At 41.3% G+C, this 24,689-nt stretch overlaps 1 protein-coding gene across 10 annotated transcripts in view; it reads right to left on the bottom strand.

The window, feature by feature from the left end:
- The window catches only part of COL24A1 (collagen type XXIV alpha 1 chain), a 241,328-nt gene that overhangs the window by 91,697 nt on the left and 124,942 nt on the right, over positions 1-24,689 (bottom strand). For 8 of the 10 annotated variants that reach the window (XR_012160423.1, XR_012160422.1, XM_073357181.1 and 5 more), the window contains 2 exons: positions 19,797-19,850; positions 17,697-17,741 (listed from right to left, as the gene is read on the bottom strand). The exons of the other annotated variants lie outside the window; for them this stretch is intronic. Coding sequence is in view for 6 of the 8 variants with exons in the window: in XM_073357181.1 (XP_073213282.1) it covers positions 17,697-17,741; positions 19,797-19,850 (99 nt within the window). In the remaining 2 variants the exon portion in view is untranslated. The remainder of the gene's footprint in view (positions 1-17,696; positions 17,742-19,796; positions 19,851-24,689) is intronic. 10 annotated transcript variants of the gene reach the window in all.

Genomic DNA, 24,689 nt, shown 5'->3' with positions numbered 1-24,689 from the left:
AGTCTAATAGCTCTTAATTATGATAGAGATTACAAAAACAACAAACCAATTACACCTACAGCCAATTTGTTTAAGGAAGTCTTAATGCTTTGAGGCAGTTTAGCAGCTCTGGGATTTGTGTTCTGAACATTACATTCACAGCCTGGACTGAGAGTAGGGACTGAATTGTGAAGAGCACACAGTCATGTTCTGAGAAACAACTCCTTAACTAGTGTAAACTGTCACAGCTTCAGGGATTTAAACAAAATGGAGCTAGGATAGTTTAGTCCAGCTGAGTATCTGCCCCTGAATGTATTACAGGTAAGAAATAATCTTTATTCCTGTTGAGTGCATTTATTTTATTCTGAGAACACCTAATAGAATCATAGCTAGAAGCTACGTGGAGCTGTGTTCATTTGAAAGAGTTACTTTCCCTGTAATGAGAGTTAGAAGAGATATTTCAGGTACTTTTAATTTTACAGGACACTCCATGGCTAGGTGGAAAACTGGAAGTGCCCACACTCAAGGTTGGTTAGTGACTGCAGCCAGTTACTTCCAAACAGGAGTAATGAACACGGGCTCCTTCTGGGACATGAAAGATGTGGAGAGGGTGGAAGAAACAACAACGGGAGCGACAGGAAAAGAAAAGAAACAGTCAGTATAGAGAAGCTGTGAATACCTTGGGAAAGGAAAGCACATTCACGATCCCAATTTTGAGCTATTTGATGAAGTGAAAAACATTAATGCACATTCAGTATTTTACTAAATATAACAAATAATAACACATCCAAATGTATGATTAATGTATTTTTATAGCAGTAAGGAAATTGCAAAACAGCATGTAGACATGGCAAAAATGATGTATGAATGCTGTCCCTTTGCTACACATATTGGCTGTCCCAGCTGTGTATTGGCATAATGATGCCTTTTGCTTCTGTAAATAGTTATCAGTAAATGCTTGACTCAACTCCTTCAGTTCCACCTTGTCTTCTGAGGATGTTGCAAGTTTTTTTTCAAAAAGAAAATGCACAGAGCTGGTGGTCCCAGCTACGTTCTTGGAGGCAGCAGATTTTCAATAGCACAAATCAGAGTTAGGGATCTAATCCCAATGACTTTCAATGGGAGCTGGGAGCCTAATTGCCCTTTGGTGCTTAGGAGATTGAGAGTTATGGTTCAGAGTGTTTCCTCGATTGTAACTCTTTTTGGATCTTGTTAATAAACATGTGGAAGTTTTTGGCTGTTGTCTCTTTTTGGTAAGGTGCAAAACAACTCCTGTAAGCCACCTTTACTACATTCACAAGATATTTCTTCCAAGAGTTTCCAACTGGAAAATCATGCAAATGGGCCACAACCAGTCAGCAGCTATGTGCGCTCCAGGTTTTGAACACATTAAAGCATCATGAGGATACCTCTAATTACTATTGAATTCTGGAAGAAAACTGCTTTAGGGAGTCAGTGCAATTGTAAAACAAGTATTGTTGGAAACATGTTCTCAATTTCCTTGCTACCCTGAAGATCTGGATTAGCATGGGGTTAGCAAAAGTGGAACATTTAAAAAAAATGGTGAGTGAAGAAATAGCAAAAGGCACCTGGAATACATCATATAAGTGATCATGAAATATGCAGTGTTGTTGTAGCCATGTTGGTCCCTGGACTGACACTGCTTGTGAAGTCTGGCAGAAATATGAAAGTTACTAGTAATGTAGTAATATTCAACTGTGTTATGTCTGTAACACATTAAATCAGATTATGTGTATAAGATTCAGAAGTTGGCAACTGCTATCTCTACATACATAGGAATATAACCAAGTTTAATTAGCAGTAAGCAACTTTAACTAGCACTTAAACAGGTTTTTGTTTTTCAAGAGCAAAAATATTCATACTCACCAGACAGCTGTTACTCCTTTTATGATTTAATTATAATTTTATTTCAGTCTATCAAAATCATTGCTCAATAGATTTATACTGGCGACAAAACAACAATTCAGGGATTTCTGCCTTTAAACATGCTCTGTTTTTATATATATATATATATATGTTCAATAAAATCCACAATCAAGGCCACGAGAAAACAGCAGGTGTAAAATCACTGCTAGATTTTGTGATTTGTACTCTGCTCCCTATTTTCCTGAAATTTGAGCTGTATTAGAAATATCAATGTTTAATATATTTTGATATCATAGCCAGTGTTAGGCCATCTCAATTACCCTGTGGAATACAGTATAAGGAGGGTCTGCTATCAGAGCTTGAATCTCACTAACTCTAGCGTCTGAAGTTGTAGCCCCCAGGAAGGCAGTTTGGGGTGTGAGCTGGCGAAGAAAGCACTTGGATAAGAGTTCAGAGCGTAAGGGCTTCACAAGGCCATAAAAACTATATTAAAATCTCAAAATGAGGGAGGTTCCTTAAGAAGGTGATATGTGTGAACGAGTCCTTTTAGAAACTTTGAAACAGTGGAATGAGAGAACACTGTAAGTCTGAGTGGGAGGGTAGCAACCTGAAATGAAAACTAAACACACCCTGACAGAGCTGACGTGGGGGCCTAACAGCTTGACCTGGGGGCTGTTATCCAGGATCTTGGTAATAGAAGCTTACAACAGGATGAGATCTTGTTGTGAAGACCAGATGGAAAAATCTCTTCCACTTTGATTTGCAGACTGATCCTCTAGAAAGGTGACTGTGCTGTTACAGGATCTTTTCGATCTATATGGCTCTAATGCTGTCCGTTGTGCTCAGCCAGCCAACTTCCAGGTAATCAGAGTAAGGAAGTGGAGTCTGGGAGGAAAATTTAATATGGCAGACTGGGGAGAGAGACTGGTGGCTGTGTGGACAAATGCAATATGTCTGTGAGCTAATAATGTCTGGCCCAATAAGAGGCTGTAAGTGTCACTGTGGCTACATCCTGACTGATCTTCCTTATGACCCTTTGGGAGATGGGAAGAAAAGCTCAGAGAAGCCAATGAAGCCAGGGGATGAGGAAAACCTCTTGGAGTGACCCTGGCCTTGATATCTGCTCTGGAGCAGAACACAAGGCAAGATGTACCTCAGGGAGCCCCATCAGTGGAATAAAGGCTTAAGAATAGAGTGACCACTCATGGTTGGCTGAGTACTGTCTGCTGAGGCAATCCACGAGATCTTTGTTTGTTCCTGGTAAGTGAAGGGCCAAGGGAGTTATCCTGTGAAGCTGGTAGCATGTGCATTGCTTGACTGCTTCCTGACACAGGGAGATAAGCAGGCATCCTCCTGCCCGTTGATGTAATACATTGTGGAGGTGTTTCTGTCAGGATATGTACTGTGGTTCCTTTCGGGAACAGTTCTGGAGATACAGGTGCTAGTGGTATTGGTACTGGGGCCAGGTTGGCGTCAATAGTTATTAACAAGTCTGCTGGTATTCTTCAGGACTGTGGTACTGGTAGGTCTGGCACTGAAGGTGCCAGTGAGGAGTCATTGCCAGTATTGAGCTTCATGGCATAGTGCACTTAATTCCACATGGATGCAACAGAGAGTCAGCCCCGCTGGCCTGTCCAGGGTGATCAGGCATGTGGGCTTGTGAGTTAGAAATGTTGGAAGGCCTAACGACTAATTTCTTTGATTTCTCCCATTCCAGAAAGAGGATCGGTGCCATGAGTTACCCCTTGAGCAGAGCTCATATCTGCCCTGCCTAGTGGAGGCGGTACCAGGTTTTGGCACTGATTGCCAAATCTGGTTTGGAAGACTGAGGACAGCTGAGTGAAGAGAATGTGGATCCTTTCTTGGTACCAGCAATGCAAGCCTTCCAGGTAGAGTCTCTACTTACAGGAGTACTAACGCAGCGGGATCTCTGGGAGGAGAGTCCCTTTTTTAAACTAGAGGTTGCAAGCCTGAAAAATGGGAAGGTTAGTGGAGTTTTCAAGGAGGATGGGAAGGAAGAGAAAGGTCAGAAGAGAGATCAGAGAGTCAGAGACTAAGGTGAACATGATGGGGGTGCCAGCAGAGACTGAAGAAGAGGAAAATTCTTGATGATGTTGGTTTTCTTTTGAAAAAATATGGCAACCTCCTGGGCAGACAAAGTGGGACTGAGGGAGCCTACTAAAACATTTACTGATGTTTATTTACAGAAACAAAAACATCTTTATACCAATAGGCTGAGCCAAATAGTTTTGATCTCATACTAAACTTTCTCAGAGTTCATGGGGCTCTTTAGATCCAGGGCTCTAGTTTGGCTCACATAAAGAAGCCAACTGCAAAGTTTGGATCCAGATCACTACAGGTTTGAGCTCATCTCTGCTTATTACAGAAGAGGATAAATATCTGCCAAAGGTAGTGTATTAAGTCAGAGTCCTTTGGCATCCCCATAAACTCCCTTTTGGCACAGTGGTACACTCCAAAAATCAAATTGAATGTGTTATAGAGAAAAGGAAAAAGGAAAATAACTGAATGAAAAAAATGATCACGGCCATAAACCTTGTTAAAAAATTAGGCCATAAACTTTCATTTGCAAGGATTTCTGTACGAGTCTCTAATGACAAATATCCCTTTATAGAAGCCTCCTTGACATAAGCATTTTTATGGAAAATGGATCAGAGACCAGAACCCACATCTAACACATGCGTAAGGAAGACCAAGCATACTGCCAGAGCACATGCTTTGTGTTAGAAACCGGACTACAGTGCAATAATTGGAAACATATTGTATACTTAGTGCAAAATAGAGTATATAATAATTTTTTAAAAGGCTTGGTTAGAGAGAAGCAGATATTCTTCCAGTTCCAAAAGAGTCATGTGTAAGCAGTTACCTGTCAGGCTATATAGACTAATATTTACTTTTAAGTCAAAAGAAAATTTTCCAATGAAGCATCATTTCATATAGAATTCAAAATTTCACCATATTCATAAGACATAATGTTAATGACATGATACAAATATCCATACAATATTTTCTTGCCGTAAGAAAATCTTTATATTATTGTACTCTTTTCTTTCCATTCATCCATGAAAACTTTCCCTGCATCTGCACATTCCTCCCAGCTGGAAGATAAGATCTAACCTGTACCAATGCAATAATTATGTCTGCTTGTAAGGATTTATACACAGACACTTTTCTCAAGAGCCTATAAACTTCAGTCTTTGCAAAGAGTTTCCTTCACCTAGGTACAGTATTTAAAAAACAAACAAACAAAACCAACCAACATCCAGATTTCAACACATTAAAATGAATATTTCTAGGGTTTAAGACAGTTTCTTTCTATGTTAATTTTAACAAAACAACAACCATATTACAAACCTGAGCTTCTATTACTTTATGTCATACTGATATACCTAGAATTGTGTTTTCAACGTTTACTGTGAAACACCCCCAACCTTTGAAACTAAAGTCCAGTCTCAGACCAAGTTCACCAGCCCTGCATTTTGAGACATAATAAGAGTTGGTGTTTTTAGATTAGTTTGATCTTATTTTTCATAGTCAACAGCAAAAATAAATTAATAATTACAAAGGTAATGCAGCTTATTTGCAAAAAAATAGGCCAAATGGTTGTCCAGCTAGCAAGGCATCCGCTGTATCCCTGCAATGGCAATGCACATCACAGCTAATAATATGGGAAGAGAAGCATGCTCAAAAAAGCCACTCTGTTCCCAACACACAAAGGAGGGGGTGGAACCTTGGCCTGTCCGCTAACACCATTGTGCTGGCTTTCTGGGGAACAGAATATTGTGCTGCAGACAGACTCAGAGCAGTTTACTCCCTCCCTGGAGCAGCAAGGGAGCCAGGAGGAGGACTGTGACTCTCTGAGTCACAGCATCACTCCTGATTGCTCCAGAGGCAGCACCAAAATGCAGATCCTTTGGATCCAATGGATAAATGAATCTGAGTTCATTCAGAGTTTTGAAGATGAAGGTAAAGACCCTGAAATGAAGCCCAAATCTGATCAGCACTAATGCAGAGTGCAGACAATTAGTTTTAAAGGCTGTCCTCTCTCCAGACCACTGTGAACATGGAACAAAAAGGAGCTGAAATGGAAAAAGTATTGAGAAAATTCTGACTTCCTACACATAGAGGGGGAATTTAGCAAATGGGGTCATCTCCTGGGCCCAAGACACTTCCTTTGTCAATGCCAAGTAACTACTTGCCAGGAGCTGCCTGTATGACTGTAAGTGAGGTACAACATACGTGGGTCATATTACTTATCCTACTTAAACAAAAAGTTGTTTTTTTAAAAAATAATAATATATTTTATTCCATAAGGGTTAGGAAAGGCTTTTCACTGCAAGGAAAGCAAGGAGATAGAGGGAAAATTCTTCCTCAGATGAATCTAAGTCCCTAGCAAGTTGGTTTACTTGGAGAAAGGAATAATGATGAAAATATAGAAGTTTGCATGTACACACACCTCACTCATTCTAATGCTGCCTTCCTCATCCATTTTTTGTTCTTGTAGCTTTCCCATTTTTTGCTTTGTTTGTATAACATTGTGCTGCAGTTGCTATACTCTGCCACCAAGCTCTCTCAATTTCAAAAAGAACAGAAATAACATAGTTTTCAGAGTATCAGCCGTGTTAGTCTGTATCCGCAAAAAGAAAAGGAGGACTTGTGGCACCTTAGAGACTAACACATTTATTTGACAATAAGCTTTCGTGAGCTACAGCTCAGATAAATTTGTTAGTCTCTAAGGTGCCACAAGTCCTCCTTTTCTTTTTGAGAAATAACATACTCTCTCTCTAATCAAGATCAGATCTAATTCACAAGCAGTACTGTTTCTGCAAGATTTTGGAACAACCTGAGATACTGAAGCATGTTACAGTGTCATCATCCTTTACTGGGCAGACTGCGTTGGCTTTGCTTTACAATGCCATAAGCCAAGAGCTCAGGGAGGAAAATTGAACTGGCTTACTGAATTTAGTCTTTTCCAAAACCTTTAATGCCTTGTGCTTCATGTATTTGCTGATAGCACTTCATTCTGAGTCAGGTAAAAATATGATGGTAGACTAGAACATTGCCCAATGTGCAGCGCCTGACAACTAAACAGCTGTTTGATCACAGTTTCTGAATCTCACTGCTATGCTTATGCCACTTGGCAGTCTAAGCTTTTTGGTGAGTGATCTGTATTAACAGTCAACCTTAAAACTTCAGATCAATTTCCTGCCTCAGAGCCTTTGTACTAAAAATGTTAGGAAGGGAACATAAGATCTATAGGTGCATTAATCATGATTATGTTCAGAAGCACAAGGTTAGAAAGGCAGATGCCCTTGTCCTCTGTTCCACACACTAGGATCTGACTGTCTGTTTTGTTAAAATTTTCTGTCCTTTGAAATAGTATTTGGTAGTAAATCAAAGTAATCTGAGTAAAAGCCTCTGAGGCTACTTATTTGGGATATGTACATCCTGCTGGGGAAATGTATTGATTTTGTAGCAGATAGCTACAGTCTCACTGGAACCTTCAAAGGTGCAGTTGCCAGACTCCAGAATGAACTGAATATTAGAAAGAGAAAACATGTTGGCATCACTGCTTTATCCACAACTCAAAGATACAAATATCATGGGCCAAATTCTGCTTTCAGAAACACCACAGTAAATCCAGAGTAATTATTCTAGAGTACACCAGTATGATGTACCAAAATTCCACCCCATGCTTCTCATCTAAGATGACAGAGTGCTGGCAGGACGTTCTCATAAGCAAAGTGTTGGAAGTTAGTCTTCTTCCACCTTCTTCCCAGATGCCATGTGATGACACTACTCCTGTTAAAAAATAAAATGTTTTCCTGAATCATCAGAGTGTACAAAAGAGGTGCATGAAACTTTGAGATGCAGACTGACACGGGACCAGCAGTAAACAGCATGCTCACACCTGCACCATTATTGGGTGAAAATGAATACATATACTCTGTGAACGGCTGTAAGGATCCACGGGTCTAGAATGTGGAGTTGTGGGGTCCTTGGATGACTGATGCTTCCACATCACCACTGGGGAGCCAGCTAAAGGAGCATCCAACAAATACTGGAGGGTTATACACCTCAGGAAGTACTGCCCAAAAACACCAGAGTGAACCAGAACCCTGTGAACACCTTTTTGGTCCTCACCAACTATTTAAACCAAGAAGTTGCCCCAGAGAGCTGTCTGAGCAACAGTGCAGACTCCAGCTTGCTGCTGCTACCAACCCTGTTGTTTGCCTTGTCTTGCTCCTGATTCCTGCCATTGATCCTGGCCCTGCTTGACCTTGATACGTATCTCCTGACTTGGCTTGGTAACTAGTCCTGACTCCTGCCTTCGATCCCTGTCCAGGGGACACTACTGTTCCAACTGCCTATGCCCCAGCCATTACAATGCCATTTCCGTGATCATTGGTCAGGTAGCTCCTAAATGTCTCTTCTCATATTCCATCTTCACAGGTGACCCTGATATACACATAGCCTGCTACATGTAAAGGAAGGTAGCTAGAGAACTGGTGGTAAAAACATTATGCTGGGTGTAAATGACTGTGACATAAAGAGTGTTTGAAGTCTGACGCCATTGCTGTCCAAAATGCAACAAAGAGGTTCTTTATTTCCAGCATAGCATCTGGTGAACAAGACTTAACAGATCTCTTCTGAATGGTAGATGTCATGCTGCCTCCCACAAGTAGCACAGCTGAGCATTTGCTGGGAGTTGTTATTCTGTTTTGCAGATAAGATTGCCTGGATTTGGAGCAAGATGCAGTTGAGACGACAGCACACCCTCGTGCAGGAACTGTTGGACTCACTCTTGTATGGTTCCATTTTCTTCTCTGTGAGGGCAGACCAGATGAAGAGCTCATTTAAATCAAGATTGGATTTTTTTCTAAAATAGATGCTCTAAGGATTATTTTCAGGAAGTTCTATGACCTGTGCTGTACAGGAGGTCAGACGAGATGATCGCAATGGTCCCTTCTGGCCTTGGGATCTATGAAGCTATGTGCCCCATAGCTCTCTTCTCTGAAGTACTGCAGAGTTCCATTTTGTCACTCCTCCAACATGTATGTGATGCTTTTAAGGGGGGGATGATAATGAGGTAGCGTGGACTAAGGTGATTCCAGTATCTGGAGCAAACTCAGGGATAGGCTCTTTGGCTGCTAAGGACATGAGCCTTACACAGTGCAAAACAGCCTTAAAACAGCTGGTGATTCCTCACAGAAAATTCCCCATGTATGGGGAATCTTCACTGATGCAGGGCTGCTGGAGATAGTGTAGACACCTCCTACACCAGCTGCTCCCCCTCAGTGCAAGAGGGAGGTGGGAGCATGATGGAGCTCAGCTCCATTATACCTGATTCTCCCCTAGTGTAAGAGGCCTTATACCAGCAGCATAATTTAGAGGACAACTCCACTTGGGCAGCACTGAACAGTGAGCCACAACTAGGCTGCACCCATGGCTGTGCTCAGACATAGCGGAGAATAAAGGCTTCTGTCTCTGCTTTACTGGATCTGGTTGGTGTGGTTGACCAGTTTATCCAGTGACATGCTGGGATTTGGATTTTGATGAGAGTGAACAGCCCTCTGGATTTGGATGGATTATGATGGTAGGCTGGGGAAAATAGCCAGAAGAAATATCTGTAGTGATACCAGCTCCCTCAGTTAAGGTACCTTGCCCACTTTTCTTTCTCCAGGTTCATAACTTGGCGTTTCATTGGATGAGGGAGCTGTTTCTGAAGGTCAAGATAGACGTATGGGCCAAATGGTGTTTTAATAATCTGAACATGGCCTTTTCTTTTGAAATTAACACTTAACACAGTGGCTTCACACTACTGTCATCTTGAGATCGGATTGCTGCAAAGGACTATGTGGTGCTGCTCCTTATATCAATTGGAAATTTCAGCTGGTGAATATGGTGGTGGCCTCTCTGTTGAGTGGTGGTTCTTGCATGGAGCATGTAACACTTGTGCTTCATCACTTTCACTTCCCCTTCATTTGGGAGAGTCTATTTAAGATGCTAGTTCTGATCTATCAAACCATAAATGGTTTGGGGTGCTGGGTACTTCAAAGACTACCTCTCTGTCCATGTGGGATACTAAACAGCTGATTAAGGGCTTTATCAGTGAGGAATCCTTCAACTTTGCAATTTGCTTCTTAAACTGGTACACCGGAGCCTGAATTTGTTGACCTTCAGGTCATGTCACAATGTCTATCTGTTTTCCAATGCTTTTCCTGAGGGGGAGGACTAAGTGGTTGATGGATACTGTCAGTTATGTGGGATCTGAGAGGGGTTTTACTCTTTGAGGTCTACAATATAGATGAAAAGCATTATATAAATGCAAAGTATTGTTATTATTACTCTATAAATTTTTAATAGTCTCTCTTTTTCAAACCTTTATGAAGTAGGTTTTTGAGAATGGCAGAGCTAGCTGTGTCTTCTGATGCCCTTCATAGTATTGACCCCACATTCACTATCCTTTCTTTGAAAAATGTTTTACTCAGTTTGCTTTTCTTTTTCCTGATGTTTCCAATTTTTGTTTGTGCATCCCCAGCGTCCAGACTTTTCACAATAGTTCAAAGAACTTTGTCTATTTAGCATCTTGAAAATTCACTCAAAGTCCCGTTAATCTTTTCTTCAAGCAAAGAGAATTGCAATTTTCCATTCCCCATAAATTAAACATCCTTTCCATGGGGGTTAATCCTGCTACATTTTGCCTCTGCAGGAGGTGGGGAAATTACTTACATGAGTTCTTCCCAAAAGTAACTCCACATCTCCAGACACACAGCACAACTTACCTTATCTTCCCAAGGCAGCATGACCTTTTCTCTTACAGGTCTGCCTGCTGTGCAGCTAGCATCTGCAGCCAGAAGGTCACCTACATTCTTTGCTGGACCTTGTATTTTATTATTTTTGTTGCCAGTTTTTGTACTACTTGTATCTACTTAGTTTCCCTTCTGTGGTACTGAATGCTGTCCACAATTGGGCATACTTGTTTAAATGTACTTTAACAGGTCATTTATGAAGTGCTAGGATTATTTTTTAAGGGTTTGTGTTCTATGCCTCTGCTTACTCTGGTTTGTCATTTTGACACTAACCCGACATTGTGCTGTTAACAGCTTCTCTGTTTTTGCTGAATTTTTGCAGTGATTTTGGCACGGAGAAATGTTCATTAATTTCCCCCCCAGCTATTCATAGTCTGTTACTGCCTGGATGAACACTAGCATTACTAAACAATAACACAGCCCTAGCAGGCAACGGTTTTAATCTCAGAGAATTTCAGTTTTATGGCACAAAACCCAAAAAACAATCACTTTCTTAAAATGTCTGAAGTCATCCATGCACTGGGATGCACTCTATACAACACAGATGTGGTATTTGTTTTGATGTGCTTGAAGCAACATGGTTTCAAAGATTTGCCAACCACCAATAATTTAAGCATATGAAACCCACATGCCAGCACAGTAAGATTTTTTTTTCCTCCTCACCCAGAGGCAATTTTCTCAGTAGTTGTAGCCAGTGTTTCTTTTGGGATGGTTTCCAAAAGATTATCTCTCACTGGTATTGTAAATTTACTCTGGCTGGTGTCCCATATTAAATTAACCAACCACTGTCTAAATGGATCTATTGATTCCATAGCAGATGATTATCTCATCAACAAAGAGATCTATCAAAACACGTCAGTTTCTGATTCTGCTCAACCAAACCACACCAGCCAAAAATGGAATCTCACCATATAAACCAAGGTGAAACAGATGTAGCTTTTACCTTAAAATCATCCCTGCTTTGAACAGCTGACAGGTTTTACACTACCAGACAATATGCTGACAATAGCTTTGTTCAAGGCTTCATCACAGCAGCGTTTCAGTTTCCTTTATTCTTATTTGGACCATACAGAACTCACCCATCCCAGCCAAGTACCTTTGTTTTTGTTCTCTTTGGGCACAATCATACGGGCGTCATGAAGAATTTTTTATTTTTATATTATATTGTACAATGGGCTAGCTCCATTGTAGGGATGTAGTGTTTCATCATCTTCTGAGGCATCACCTTTTAGATTATATGGATCAGTTGGTCTCATCCACTGTTTGACAATTCTGTGTTCTGATGTCAACTTTGAACCAAAGCCTTATTAATATTACGGTATGTCTTTTCTTCATCTCTGCAACCACTTTTTAAATCTGGTTACATTTGCCTTAACTATGGAATTTTGATTCTGATGAATGTAGTTGATACACGATTCTGTACAGTATATCACTCTGATTTTAAGCTTTCCTTTGGTTACTTTTTTGGTCAAGGATTGATATGGGCCTATTACAACAGCATTTATTAGACAAATAATATTCTCCCCTCAAGAAAAATTGCAGTATATAGTTACGAGTGTTTTAGGAAAAGGAGCTTATGTGATTCTTGGGTAAGCATCCATAGGTGCCTCAGATAGCTATCCACAAACATGCAGAGAGGAATGGAAGGAATTTTAAATACAGAAAACGGTGAAAATCTCCTAGATTTAAAAACATTCTTAAGCAGTCCAAGTTCCAGCAGAAGAATAGTTGGCACCATGATTCATGAGAAGTTGAGAAAATAGGCTGGTTTTAAGAACTTTTCATTTCATATAGTTCATGAATATTATAGCTGCTAAAGTATATAGAGCTAAATCCAGCAGGCAGCTGAATACTGTTGAAGGAGGTGCATAGAGGCAAAGTGCTAAGCCCTGGCAACCCAGCTTTTGCTCAGCAGCCTTGGAGAGAGAATTCTGGGTAAAGAGAAAAAATATGAACTGTGCTCAAATTCAGATAAGCTTCGACTTTCCAAAGGTGTTTTGCACCTGAGTCACACAGGCACTTTGGAAAATTCCACTGTACGTCCACACTGAAGGAACATGGGAGTAGGGGGACGGGAGTGTGTTGAGGGACTCAGGGCATAGCCAAGTACTAATAGTCTAAGTGCAATCCTGTACATGGAAATGATAGCCCTGATCCAGCAAGAAGCCTGTGTCTAATTCTAAGTAAATGAACAGTCCCACCGAATCTAGATAAGGGCTTATGTGCACAGCGAGCATTTTCACCATTTCAGGATAACCAGCTGGAGATCTTCTCCAGTTGAGTGTATGGAAAAGCTGACCTTAGAGGGACCGAGAGCAGAAGCTGTCATTTGCGCCAATCATGTAGATAGAAATGCTTGCTACAGCTCCCAAAAAGTCAGCAGCTCAGTGCCCCTTGATATATGGCAGGCAGATGTTCTTGCTGGACCATTAACCACACAGTGCCTGAGTCCCCGGCATATTTCATCTTACTGGATCATGAATAACAAAACACCATACTTAGAATCCCTCCAGGTGGCTGTGTCTTGCTCACGTTCAACCCTCTTGTGTACCCATGCAGGCTCAAGCTTGTGTTTAGCAGGGCTTACCCTGAGAAAGCTGTTCGCTGGAGAGTAATCCTTTTGATGCCTTGGCCAAAAGCTATAGTTCCATCAGCTTAAAAACAAAACAAAAAAACCAACCAAGAGAGCCAGCTGGAACCAGGGGACAGGAGAATAAAAAAAGGTGACAACCATTAAATTAGTACTTTTAATAAGGTGGACTCCTCATGTAGTTTGTTAATTAACTAACTAAAGTTATGTTAAAAAAAACTTTTGGTAACATAGGCAGAGAATTTGCATGCTTTTATTTTGAGATTATTATATTTTCCCCATGTAGTATAACAACTTTGTTCACTTCAGTTGCAGGTTTATAAGTATATACTACGTAATCTTGGATGAAAAGGGGAGTCAATGGAGTTCATTTAAAAAAAAAAGAAAGATAGGCAAAAAAGTAATAGGCAAGAGCAATAAACTAAGAGAAAAAATAATCAAATCATCATATGCCAAGTACAGCGCCTAACAAGGTTTGTGGCTGCCATTCCTCTGATCACTTTGCTTGTATATCCCCTTTCTTCCACCCATTGTATTGTCTGATTAGACTGTAAGGGTATGTCTGTACTGCAATACAACACTCAGGGCTTGCCCATGACAGCTGACTGGGGCTTGCAAGCTGTAGGGCTATAAAACTGTTTATAAAACTTTTTATAGCGGTAGGGCTATAAAACTGCAGTATGGACATTTGGGCTCGGGCTGGAGCCCGGGCTGCCACCCTTTCCCCGTGTGGGGTCCCAGAGCTTGGGCACCTTTCCCCCTTGTGAGGTGCCAGAGCTTGGGCCCCAGCTCAAGCCTGAACAATTGCCAGAGACCCCGGGCTTTTTCCCCCACTTTCCTTTGCAGCATGGGGCACAGGACACTCACAAGTTTAAATTAGAGTAAAGGGTGGATTCTCTGTAACTTGAAGTCTTTAAAATCATGATTTGAGGACATCAGTAACTCAACCAGAGGTTATGGGTCTATTACAAGAGTGAGTGGGTGAGGTTCTGTGGCCTGCTATAGGTGTTTCATTGCAGTGTAGAAGTACCCTAAAGCCCAGACAGATCTTCAAAGTTTTTTAGATGCCTAACCCCAATTGATTTCAAGATCTTTGGATAGGGACTGTTTCTTTTTACAATTTTTTGCATTATCCTGATTGGGGCTTTTGGGCACAACTGTAATACAAAACAAATTATTTCATCTGTTCCAATATACCACATATTTAGTGGTTGGGATTTTCAGTGTTCTTCTCTCTGAATTCAAAAACCAATATCCTATAATCATGTGAATTTTAAAAGTTCAGGAAGGAGGCAAGCAAAATGAAGGAATTCACTGGTGTGTCTTTGCTAAATATTATTATTATTATTATTATTAATACGGTGGAAGTGCTTGGAGGCATAGATCAGATAGGGCCCCCATTGTACTTGGCACGACACAAACATATAGTAAGTCCCTGTCCAGATGATCTTAGTCTAAAAGACAACTTAAAAACTTGTGTGTGTGTAAGAAAGGCTATGTTCTGCAGTCTGATGGGGAAAAAAAATGAAATAGGTGTATATTGGCATAGCAATGCTGGTAATGTGGTAATAGCGGTAATATTAAATTAATATTAAAATTAAATTAATATTAATATTAAAGGTAATAGCAGACCTGACTCCACTTGGTCACACAGCTATTAAGTTTCAGTAAACATTCATCTCTGAATCGCCCCCTGAGAAGAGACTTTGCTCATTTCAATCATAAATATGCACCCCCACCTATTACATCACCATCCAATTCTCTCCCATCTTTGCACAGATAATTTACCATCATTTACAAAATATACACAGCCCTTTCAAACTGCTTTTTAACTTAGTCAGCCAGCCAATGGTTTTGATATTTATAAACTGTTGAAGTAGTTCTGAGATCAAGCTGTTAGTGGTATATATTATTTTTTTTTAAGATAGGTTGACTATCATCTGATATTAATAAATATAATATATATGCGCATGCATTAAGTGCCAAGAACATTAAGCACAATTATAATAGTGATATAGACTAAACTGTCCTATACCATAATTCTATTCACTTAAGCTAAGTATCCCATAACTCCTTGCATTTGCTGAAACAAGCATTTGCATAAGCAGATAGGAAACTTGTAAACATCAAGATTAATTTGGTCTATATCTTAGTACAAACTAGGGAGGTACCTTCATGGACCAGTACCTGGAAAGCTAGTATCCATAAGATAGATAAAAAAGGAACAGAACAACAAATTAAGGAACTAGGACAAATGGATGGGTTGGATTTTAATGATGTGTAAACCTGTAAAATCATTGTTTAACTAATACCAGCTGAAATTGTAACTTTGGGGTGCACACCTTCTGCATAAGGCGAATCTAACATCGGTGCACAAGATGGCTTCTTGGAGACTGGCATTGCCCAGAACCTTTGTCCTGTACTATAGTAATAAACCTGACTGACACTGGTTATTTGGTCTCGAGTATATTTCATAACAAACCAAAGTATGGTCAAGCAATTGGCACTACAGTTTATCAATAGATATGATATATGATGTGCAGGTTTATTTTCAAATTGGGCCGAGTGACTTAAGCTGGACCTGTCTGAGCTTTAAAAAAAAAATAAATCTTGATTCAGTGGCCAGTCCCATGAGCCATACCCCTGGTCCTCCTTCTGGGAGGATTCAGTCCCAAGAGCCCTCCACAGACTTGGGTATGACTGATAAGCTCTTCTGAAAGTTTTCCCAATTGCTCAAACATTTGAAAAGGAGTACTTGTGGCACCTTAGAGACTAACCAATTTATTTGAGCATAAGCTTTCGTGAGCTACAGCTCACTTCATCGGATGCATACTGTGGAAAGTACAGAAGATCTTTTTATACACACAAACCATGAAAAAAATCGGTGTTTAACACGGCTGTTACTCTGAAACCTGTCACTTTAGATAAGCTATTACCAGCAGGAGAGTGGGGTGGGGGGAGAGAAAACCTTTTGTAGTGGTAAACACCCATTTTTTCATGCTTTGTGTGTATAAAAAGATCTTCTGTACTTTCCAAAGTATGCATCCGATGAAGTGAGCTGTAGCTCACGAAAGCTTATGCTCAAATAAATTGGTTTGTCTCTAAGGTGCCACAAGTACTCCTTTTCTTTTTGCGAATACAGACTAACACGGCTGTTACTCTGAAACCTGTCAAACATTTGAGTTTGTCTGGAGTTCCCAGAAGGCGATTTTCACCCACACAACCTACAGAAGTTTTTCAAAGCACTTTACAGAAAATGGTTGAGAGAAATATAAAGCAAATATCTTAGACAGTGGTGAACCATTGCCAGTACACTTCACAAATAATTAGCTGGAAAAAACTAAAGGAAGACTACATATGAAGGCGTATATTTATCATCACTATGTTAACTGTCTCTTCATTGACTTGAATGAGTTTTGAATCAGGCCCTTAATCTGTAGTTTTCAGTTTACCCATTAAAATGAACTCAAACTGGTAAAATGCCAGATTACAAACTACATTCAATCAAAAGGCAATCTAATTAGGGACTTATTAACAGGAGTGATTCTGAAGCACCCTTAATTACATGGTGTGGAAAGTGAGGGAAACATTATTTTTTAAAAAATATCACATGCACCTCAGTTTACATGTGTGATATTATCCTGTCTGAGTGCAAGGAGTTAAATCAAAGGAAGCAGGAGAATGAAATGGGAAGCAAAACAATGGCAAAGTTAAGATACAGTCCAGAAAATACTATAGGCCCTTGAGGAAACAATAGGGAAGCTATTAATTGGAGAATCCCTCCAGCCTGTCTCCAACTATGAGGGCAAATGTATTCTTCCCAGACCTGAGCCTAGGGAAGAGAACAGATTGAGTGGGCTGTCAGCTGCCCAGGAAGAAGGACAGGCACACAGAGAGACAGAAACTGCAGCAAGCAGGCTGTCATCCCAGCTTAGAGATGGGGGTAACTGGCTGAGAGGAACTCTCCAAAAGCTAATGAGAAAAAAGATTTAAAGCTTAGGTAAGGGGAAAATAGGTTTTGCGGCCTTTTTGTTTTTATCCATTGCTGTGTGCTATGTGCCTTTGGGTGAGTAAATAATGCTTTGATTTGAATATGCTGTTTTTGAGTCACTATATTCAGCTACTGCCACAGGCTCCTGCAGGAAAAGGGTTTCCAAATGCCAAACAGGGCCTCTTGTGTTAACATGGCTGGAAAACATGGGGGCTGTAGCCCAGAGATGCAGTCTTCCTGGACTGCAGGAAGCCAGGCCTGATACTGGAGAGGTGCACTCAAGAGGAGAAAGCAGAGCTCACTGTATAATCAGGAAACATGGTTTTAAAACGATTTAAGTCAAACAGAATTACTGCAACATACAGCTCTCAAAATAACTTGTAAAAAAAAAAAATCTAGAAAGAGCATTTAAGCTTACTGCTTCACCAGTTTTTCCAAGGTTTCCTTGATCTCCTGGTTCTCCCTGTTAATGCAGAAAACAGATTATATAGTGGATTATAAATTTCGCTTCTTGCAGGAGGGTGTTTTACACTTCTCCATTTTCCCAAATTCCCTTTTTGTGTTTCATTTTCTATATAAAACCTAAGCAGTAAAATTATACAAATTAAACAAAACCAATGGTTTTGCCTGTATGATCAGGTATCCTTTGGTTCTCTTTTTAATCCCCCTCTTATATTCATATCTTCCTTTTGTCACATGGAAATTAAATATAAATACACTATATAATTATCTTTATTAGTTCATAACCACTTCTAAAAGCAAATGTTATTTGTAAATAGTTTGTGAACTTATTTATATCAATTTGACAATACACCATATGGGACAATTATCTGCATAAAGTATAATAATATTACTCAGATATTTAACTCTTCGATTGCTTTTCCAAATTTGCACTGTTCCACATTTATGATGGTTTTGCGAGACACCCTTCTCTATACAACAGTTGAAATAAAATTCTAAAAAACTCAGGTTACTCTTCCAAAATGCTACATTAGAAAGAGATAGGAGTATTAGAGAAGAAATTCTGCTCTCACTTATTACACTGTAAGTCTTGCAAATCCATAGAACTCCATGGAGTCATGGTGGATTTACACCAATGTATTTTACAGCAGAACTTTACAAGAGAATGTCACTGTATTATTTATCTTGCTAACACTACATAAGTGGCAGTATCAGCCCTTCTGTCCCATCAAATACTGATTTGAGGAGCACTTGCTGTTATGGTGGCTCAGCTGTGAGGCACTGGGCTTCCCTGCAGCTAGAGCATTGGTGTGCAAGTAGCTGCAGCATCCGTGCCATGGAAGTCCTTTCAATGCAAAGTGACTGAGCTCACACCAGCCTTCCCCTGCACATACTCCAATCCTCTCCTTTCTTCCTGTCTCCACACCCCCATGTCCCCAACATTCATACTAACCCTCCTCAAATTGCCACTTATCTTCCCCTCTGAGCCATATGGAGGGACAGCAGGTGCCATCCATGTTCCCCAATCCTGTTGGGTGTATTCTTTGTTCTCCCAACTGAGGAGCCTGGAAGTAAGCAGATTCACTGGCTAGATGTAGGTCAATGAGTGGCCTCCTCACTGGTGCCCCTCGTGGCCACAGGGCCACTCTGCAAATGGTCCTAACCTCAGTTTTCCTCTTGAATGCACAGTAAGTCCAATACAAGTATGTCCTCAAGTCCATCACAGTTTGTGCACAAAACACAGTGCAAACATCCCAAGTCACACAACATAGTTCACATCATCCCTGTTCATGTAATCTTAAAAACCCAGCTCCTTTCTCACCATCCCAGTGTCTTCCAATAGACCCAGACTCTTTATTAGTTGTTCTCTGTCCCACCACCAGGACTGCCACCTGAGCCCTTCCTTCTGGGGCACAATCCCCCTCTTCCCAGTGGCAACTCCCACAGTCCCTCCGCTGAAAGCCTCATCTGATTCCTCTGGGACCCAGCTCCCCAGCAAGGAGATGCCAGCATCAGCAGGTAAGGCCCTCTGCTGCTCCCCTCCCTTCAGCCCTCTGGATCCAGCAAGCATCTCCATCTGCTGCTCCTTCCCTCTCCAATCCTGGCTTGGGGAAACCTCCCAGCAAAGCCCTTGCTGCTCTCCTGCTTTCAGTCCTCTCCTAGGAATTATTCTTCCTGACTGAACCAGTCTTCTCTAACCCCCTTAACTCACTCTCAGGCCTCTTATGTTTCCCAGATGGTGCCTTGCCCTCTTAATTGGCCCAAAAAGGGAGCAGCTGTACTGGAACAGGAGCGTTGAGCCCAATTTCCTTTAGTCGTATTGGAAACCCTGTTACAATGTATCTCTCTCGCACAAGCACATACGTACGTCTGAGGGCACTCTAACCAGGGGTGCTCGAACAATTTTTATAGTAGGGGGAGCTGTTGATGGAAACCATGTATTTGGTGTTTCTTATTACTAACTACTTCAAGGGAGGGTGTGCGGCAGCACCCCCAGTTCCAGCACCACTGACTCGAACTATATTCCATTTTCATATATAAAACCCAGCAGTATTACCTTCAAGCCTTCTGATCCAGGTTCACCTGCATACCCTTTCCGACCTGGCCTTCCCTAAAATAATAAATAAAATTAAAGATTTCTAATATTTGACTTTTACAAAAAATATATCTCCATTTCCTAATTTCTCTATTTATCAAAGGGTCTCTCTCAAAGAGATTTCATTAACTGTATTAAATGTTTAAATATAATATACTGTCTACTAACTTTATTGTACCGTGCATTTTACAGCCACTTTTCTGAAAATATACTACTGAATATAAAAGAAAATACAGTACAATCAACAAAACCTGTGTCAACTTTTACAACAGCCAATGGTTTATTAGAGAACATTCATCAAAACCCAAGGATGTAACATCCACTTCAATTTCAGTTATAAGAGACCATTGAGGTGGCAAAGAACAGAAAGGAGCTAATTCACTGCTGTCATAACACCACTGAAGCAGGGGGAGTAACACTGCCAGAGAATTTAATGATAGGTGTTCCAACTCTCTTTTCTCTATCAGACAGAATCAGCTCAAATTTCTTCTCTCCTTTGCTCAGAAGGAGTATTGTAAATTTCAGCTCCTGAGTTGTTTTACCTTTGGTTCGATGATTATGCTTGTTGACAAATCTTGCTGCTATGATAACTACTTAATTGTAGCATATTGTTAGCTGAGGAGAAGTATGGTACCATTAATCAGACTGAGAGACCACAGATGAGGAGGCCTTTAGAAGCCTTTTACTGTGACCCGCTCAAGCTGCTGCCACTTGCACAAAACAAAAAGGCACAGAAAGACAAAAAGGGGATTCTTCTTCTGAATTTGCACTTGGCTATTTGTAAAACTTTAATTGTGCCAAGGGCAGTCTTATTTTTACTGTGCCATTTATTTTTTTTCAAATATGTTTTATTTCCTCCTCAGAATAACTTGCAGCCTAGAAATCTTAGCCCAGCACAGTCACATAACTGCAGTGACATGTTAGTCTCCCTAAGCGATGGCAGCTTTATTTACCACACTTCTGTTGAATGTCCCCAAATTTCAATTAAGACTGTTTATCCAAATGTAAAGGTTTTCAGAACAATTGTATTTTAAAAGGACCTTCTTGTTTTTCTAGAAATACACCGTGATACTGCAAAAGTACAGTACATTACTGCAAATTATGGAGATAACATGGCATATGCTGAGGATTATATCATTATCAACTTGGGACTGCAAAATGCCGAACACAATTACCCATGCCATTTGCAGTTAGCAGCTGCTAGTAAAATACATCGTGGAGCTCCTTGGTGCACAGTGAAAGCATGGCTGCTGCACAAGCGTGTACAGGGTGGGTACTCTGTAGACCAATGTGTGTGTGCAGGAGGTAGATACTGAAGTCTTCCTCCTGGCTGACTCCTTTGGGGTGGCTAGTCTCATCCTGTCCCTGTGCTCAGGGGAGCACAAACACTATAACTGTGCCCAGTACCTAATGGATGCAAACTATGTCTGAGAAGCTTGCAGTCCAAACACTCAAAACAAATATATACTAGGAGAATGGTGATGCTATACATCAGGGTGGGCAAACTTTTCGGCCTGAGAGCCACATTGGGGTTGCAAAACTGTATGGAGGGCCGGGTAGGGAAGGCTGTGCCTTCCCAAACAGCCTGGCCCTGCCCCCATCTGTCCCCTTCCACTTCCCACGCCCTGACTGCCCCCCTCAGAACTCCCAATCCACTCAACCCCCCTGCTCCTTTTCCCCTGACTGCCCCCTCCTGGGACCCCCTGCCCCATACCACCCCACCCGGGACCCCACCCTCATCCAACCCCCCCTTCTCCTTGTCCCCTGACTGGCCCGACCCCTATTCACACCCCCACCCCCGGACAGGCCCCCCCCCCAGACCTCCCACGCCGATCCAACCCCCCCGTTCCTTGTCCCGACTGCCCCCCACTGAACCTCAGCCCCATCCAACCATCCCTGCTCCCTGTCCCCTGACTGGCCCGACCCCTATCCACACCCCCACCCCCTGACAGGTCCCCCAGACCTCCCACACCGATCCAACTGCCCCCTGCTCCCTGTCTCCCCCCTAAGACCCCTCCAGCCCTGGCCCCTTACCATGCTGCTCAGAGTAGCATGTCTGGCAGCTGCGCCGCCTGGCTGGAGCCAGACACGCTGCTATGCTGCCCTGCAGGAGCGTGCTGCTCCGCTGCCCAGAGCGCTGCCCATGCGGCAGTGTAGCTGTGGGGCGGGGGGACAGCAGGGGAGGGGCCGGGAGCTACCCTCCCCAGCCAGGAGCTCAAGGGCCAGACAGGACAGTCCCATGGGCTGGATGTGGCCCGCGGGCTGTAGTTTGCCCACCTCTGCTTTACATAATGGACTCCTCTTAAAGGCTGATTGACAATACCACTGTAGGTGAAAAGCCTTAAAAGGGAAACTACAGGTATTGTACAGATACTTGACGTTCTCCTTAGCAGGAATTTTCAGTCTTTTGAGCATAACAGCTGCAACAGACGGAATGATTGTGATTATAGGATCAATAGTCTGCACTGGGACCTTTACTTACAGTATACCCATCAAAATCAGGGCAAAGTGCAATCAAAGCAATGGGCACTAAGCTACCTACTTATTTCTCAGGGCAAGGGCACAATCTAGGTCTTGGGTTCTGTTACCTTGATTTCTCTGTGACTGTATCTATCTCTCAGTGCCAATGTCTGGGCATGTTCCCTGACTATCTGAGCAGTCTCTGTATGTTTTGAGACTATATATTCTTACTAAGTTCCCATGATACACACTTTAATCCCATTTTTTTCTGGCAGCCACAATAACCCTAAAAGCATTCCATTTTGTTACACAAGTTTCAACAAGTCCGGACAGACAAGTGCTTTGGTAATATTCTTTAGTTGTTATAAATGGGTTAAATACAACCCAGGGTAGCAGTGCTGCCAGAGAGGAGGCAGTTACTGAAGTCAACCCATTTGAAACAATCTTTGGCTGGCACCTTCCATGTGCTGAAGTTGCAGTTCCAGTTTATGATCAGCAGGCCCAATGCCATCTTAACATGAGGACACAAGTGCAGGTGGAGAAGAGACCATATGGGAGCATCAAATGAGTTATTTGAGGGCATGATTCCAAGTCAGAAGTACTGAAACTGTATCTCATATCTCATTCTTACAAACTCTGCGTTAAGGGCTATGCTGTCACTACCATGCTCAGTGTTGGTTCAACCTTTCCACATTGGATCTAGTTACGTGGGAGTGGAATGGAGAGAGGTATGGTAATAAAGCCTAGGGCTTTGCGAAGAGTGTCGGCAGAACCGGAGAAAGCATGGTTTGCAGGAAAGTCACATTTCTATACATGGGTCAATGATGCGAGGGCTATAAGTGATGGGTTTCTACAGACTATTGCATGCACAGGGGCTGTGAAACTATTCTGTTGGAAACAGACCTGTGTTATTTACACCCACTAGCTGATAATATATAATAGTTTTACTTGGAATTCCCATGAGAAAAATCTAACCTTCTAAAATGTAATGATATACCACTAAATATTTATCATTCATTTCTACAGATTGTGAAGCAGTTTCTGCAACCCTTCTATTGTGCAGCACTTACTCCTCATTAAAGTAAATGGGACTAGTTCTATAAGTGTTACGCAACCTAAGTAAGGGTCGAAGAATCTGGCTTTATAGGATAATTGGTGTCATGTGATAAATTAATTAAGGGGCACTTAAAGTTAGGATTTATATGGCTCAGCTACAGGAGTTAGTTTATTGCAAATTTGCCATGCTAGCCAAGAACAATTTACAGTCTATATTATAATTGCAAAGAATAACCCTGAAATCCATGCCTATTGTTTCGAGTTGCTCAATAAATCTGAATATGTAAAACTTAAATTGGAGGAAAACATACTTTTGAGTGATTGATTTAATAGTTCACTTGCTCTTGGAAACTGCAGTTATGAGGTTAATAGTCTACCTGATGTTTTACTTTCTGGACTTTGTTGTGCCAACCTGTATTACATTGTCGCCTCTTCATATTAGTAAGCAAGTTTTCATACACAGAATCTCACTTACAATTTCTTCAGGGGAAAAATGGTTGGAGCTTGCTCTGAATCATCTCATTGGATGAATCGGTATTAAAGTATCCACACCACATACACACATTTCACAAAGTAACAGAATTTAGCAGGTTCCCATGTAATTATTCCACCCCCTCCCCTCCCCATATTTCCTTTCCAATCATTGTTAATTGCCAAGATATTTTGGGTCCAGTTCAGATTAAACATGTACAACTGTGTGAAAGTCTCTTGGTCAAATTTCCCAACTACATAAATGGCTGTACAGGTCACACATCAGATGAAAATTGATCATAAAATGTGTGAAAGTGGATGTAAGTGGGAAAGTAATGTAAAACTGAACACAGATTTTTTCAAGAAAACATAAGATGTAAGATAAAGTAAGGGTGGCCTCTCCTAATCCTACACCATTCTTGGAAAAGGAACTTTAATGAAGTAAAAAAACCTAAGGAAAATTATTTTTTTCTTAATGAATGAACGGAATGTGCCAAGCCCCCCTTCAGGGAAGAGAAATCAAGTGCAACCCTTTCACCCTCAAAATGGCCTATCCATTTTAATTTCTACATTCTACATGTTGCCCTCCTAACCCTGGCTAGTCCTTCACATGACCATACCCCACAGAAGGACATGCACCACACTTTGGGATATGCTGCTACAACAGAATGATTTTAAATGCTCAGGGAACTTTGCTGGGACATTCTACACCCTCCTAGGAGGAACTGGTTGACAGGCTAATATATCATTTCACAGATTATTTGTGGCTTTTTCTCTTCATCTGTCTCTCACATTGGTAATCAGGGAATATCCAGCAATATACTGTTTAAATTCATTCTAATGTTCTGAAAGTTTCAAATCAGTGAC

This window comes from Lepidochelys kempii, chromosome 8, assembly GCF_965140265.1.
Source record: "Lepidochelys kempii isolate rLepKem1 chromosome 8, rLepKem1.hap2, whole genome shotgun sequence".
Lineage (NCBI taxonomy): Eukaryota > Metazoa > Chordata > Testudines > Cheloniidae > Lepidochelys > Lepidochelys kempii.
Note: the sequence above shows the minus strand (reverse complement) of the source record. Positions and strands in the feature narration are given on the sequence as shown.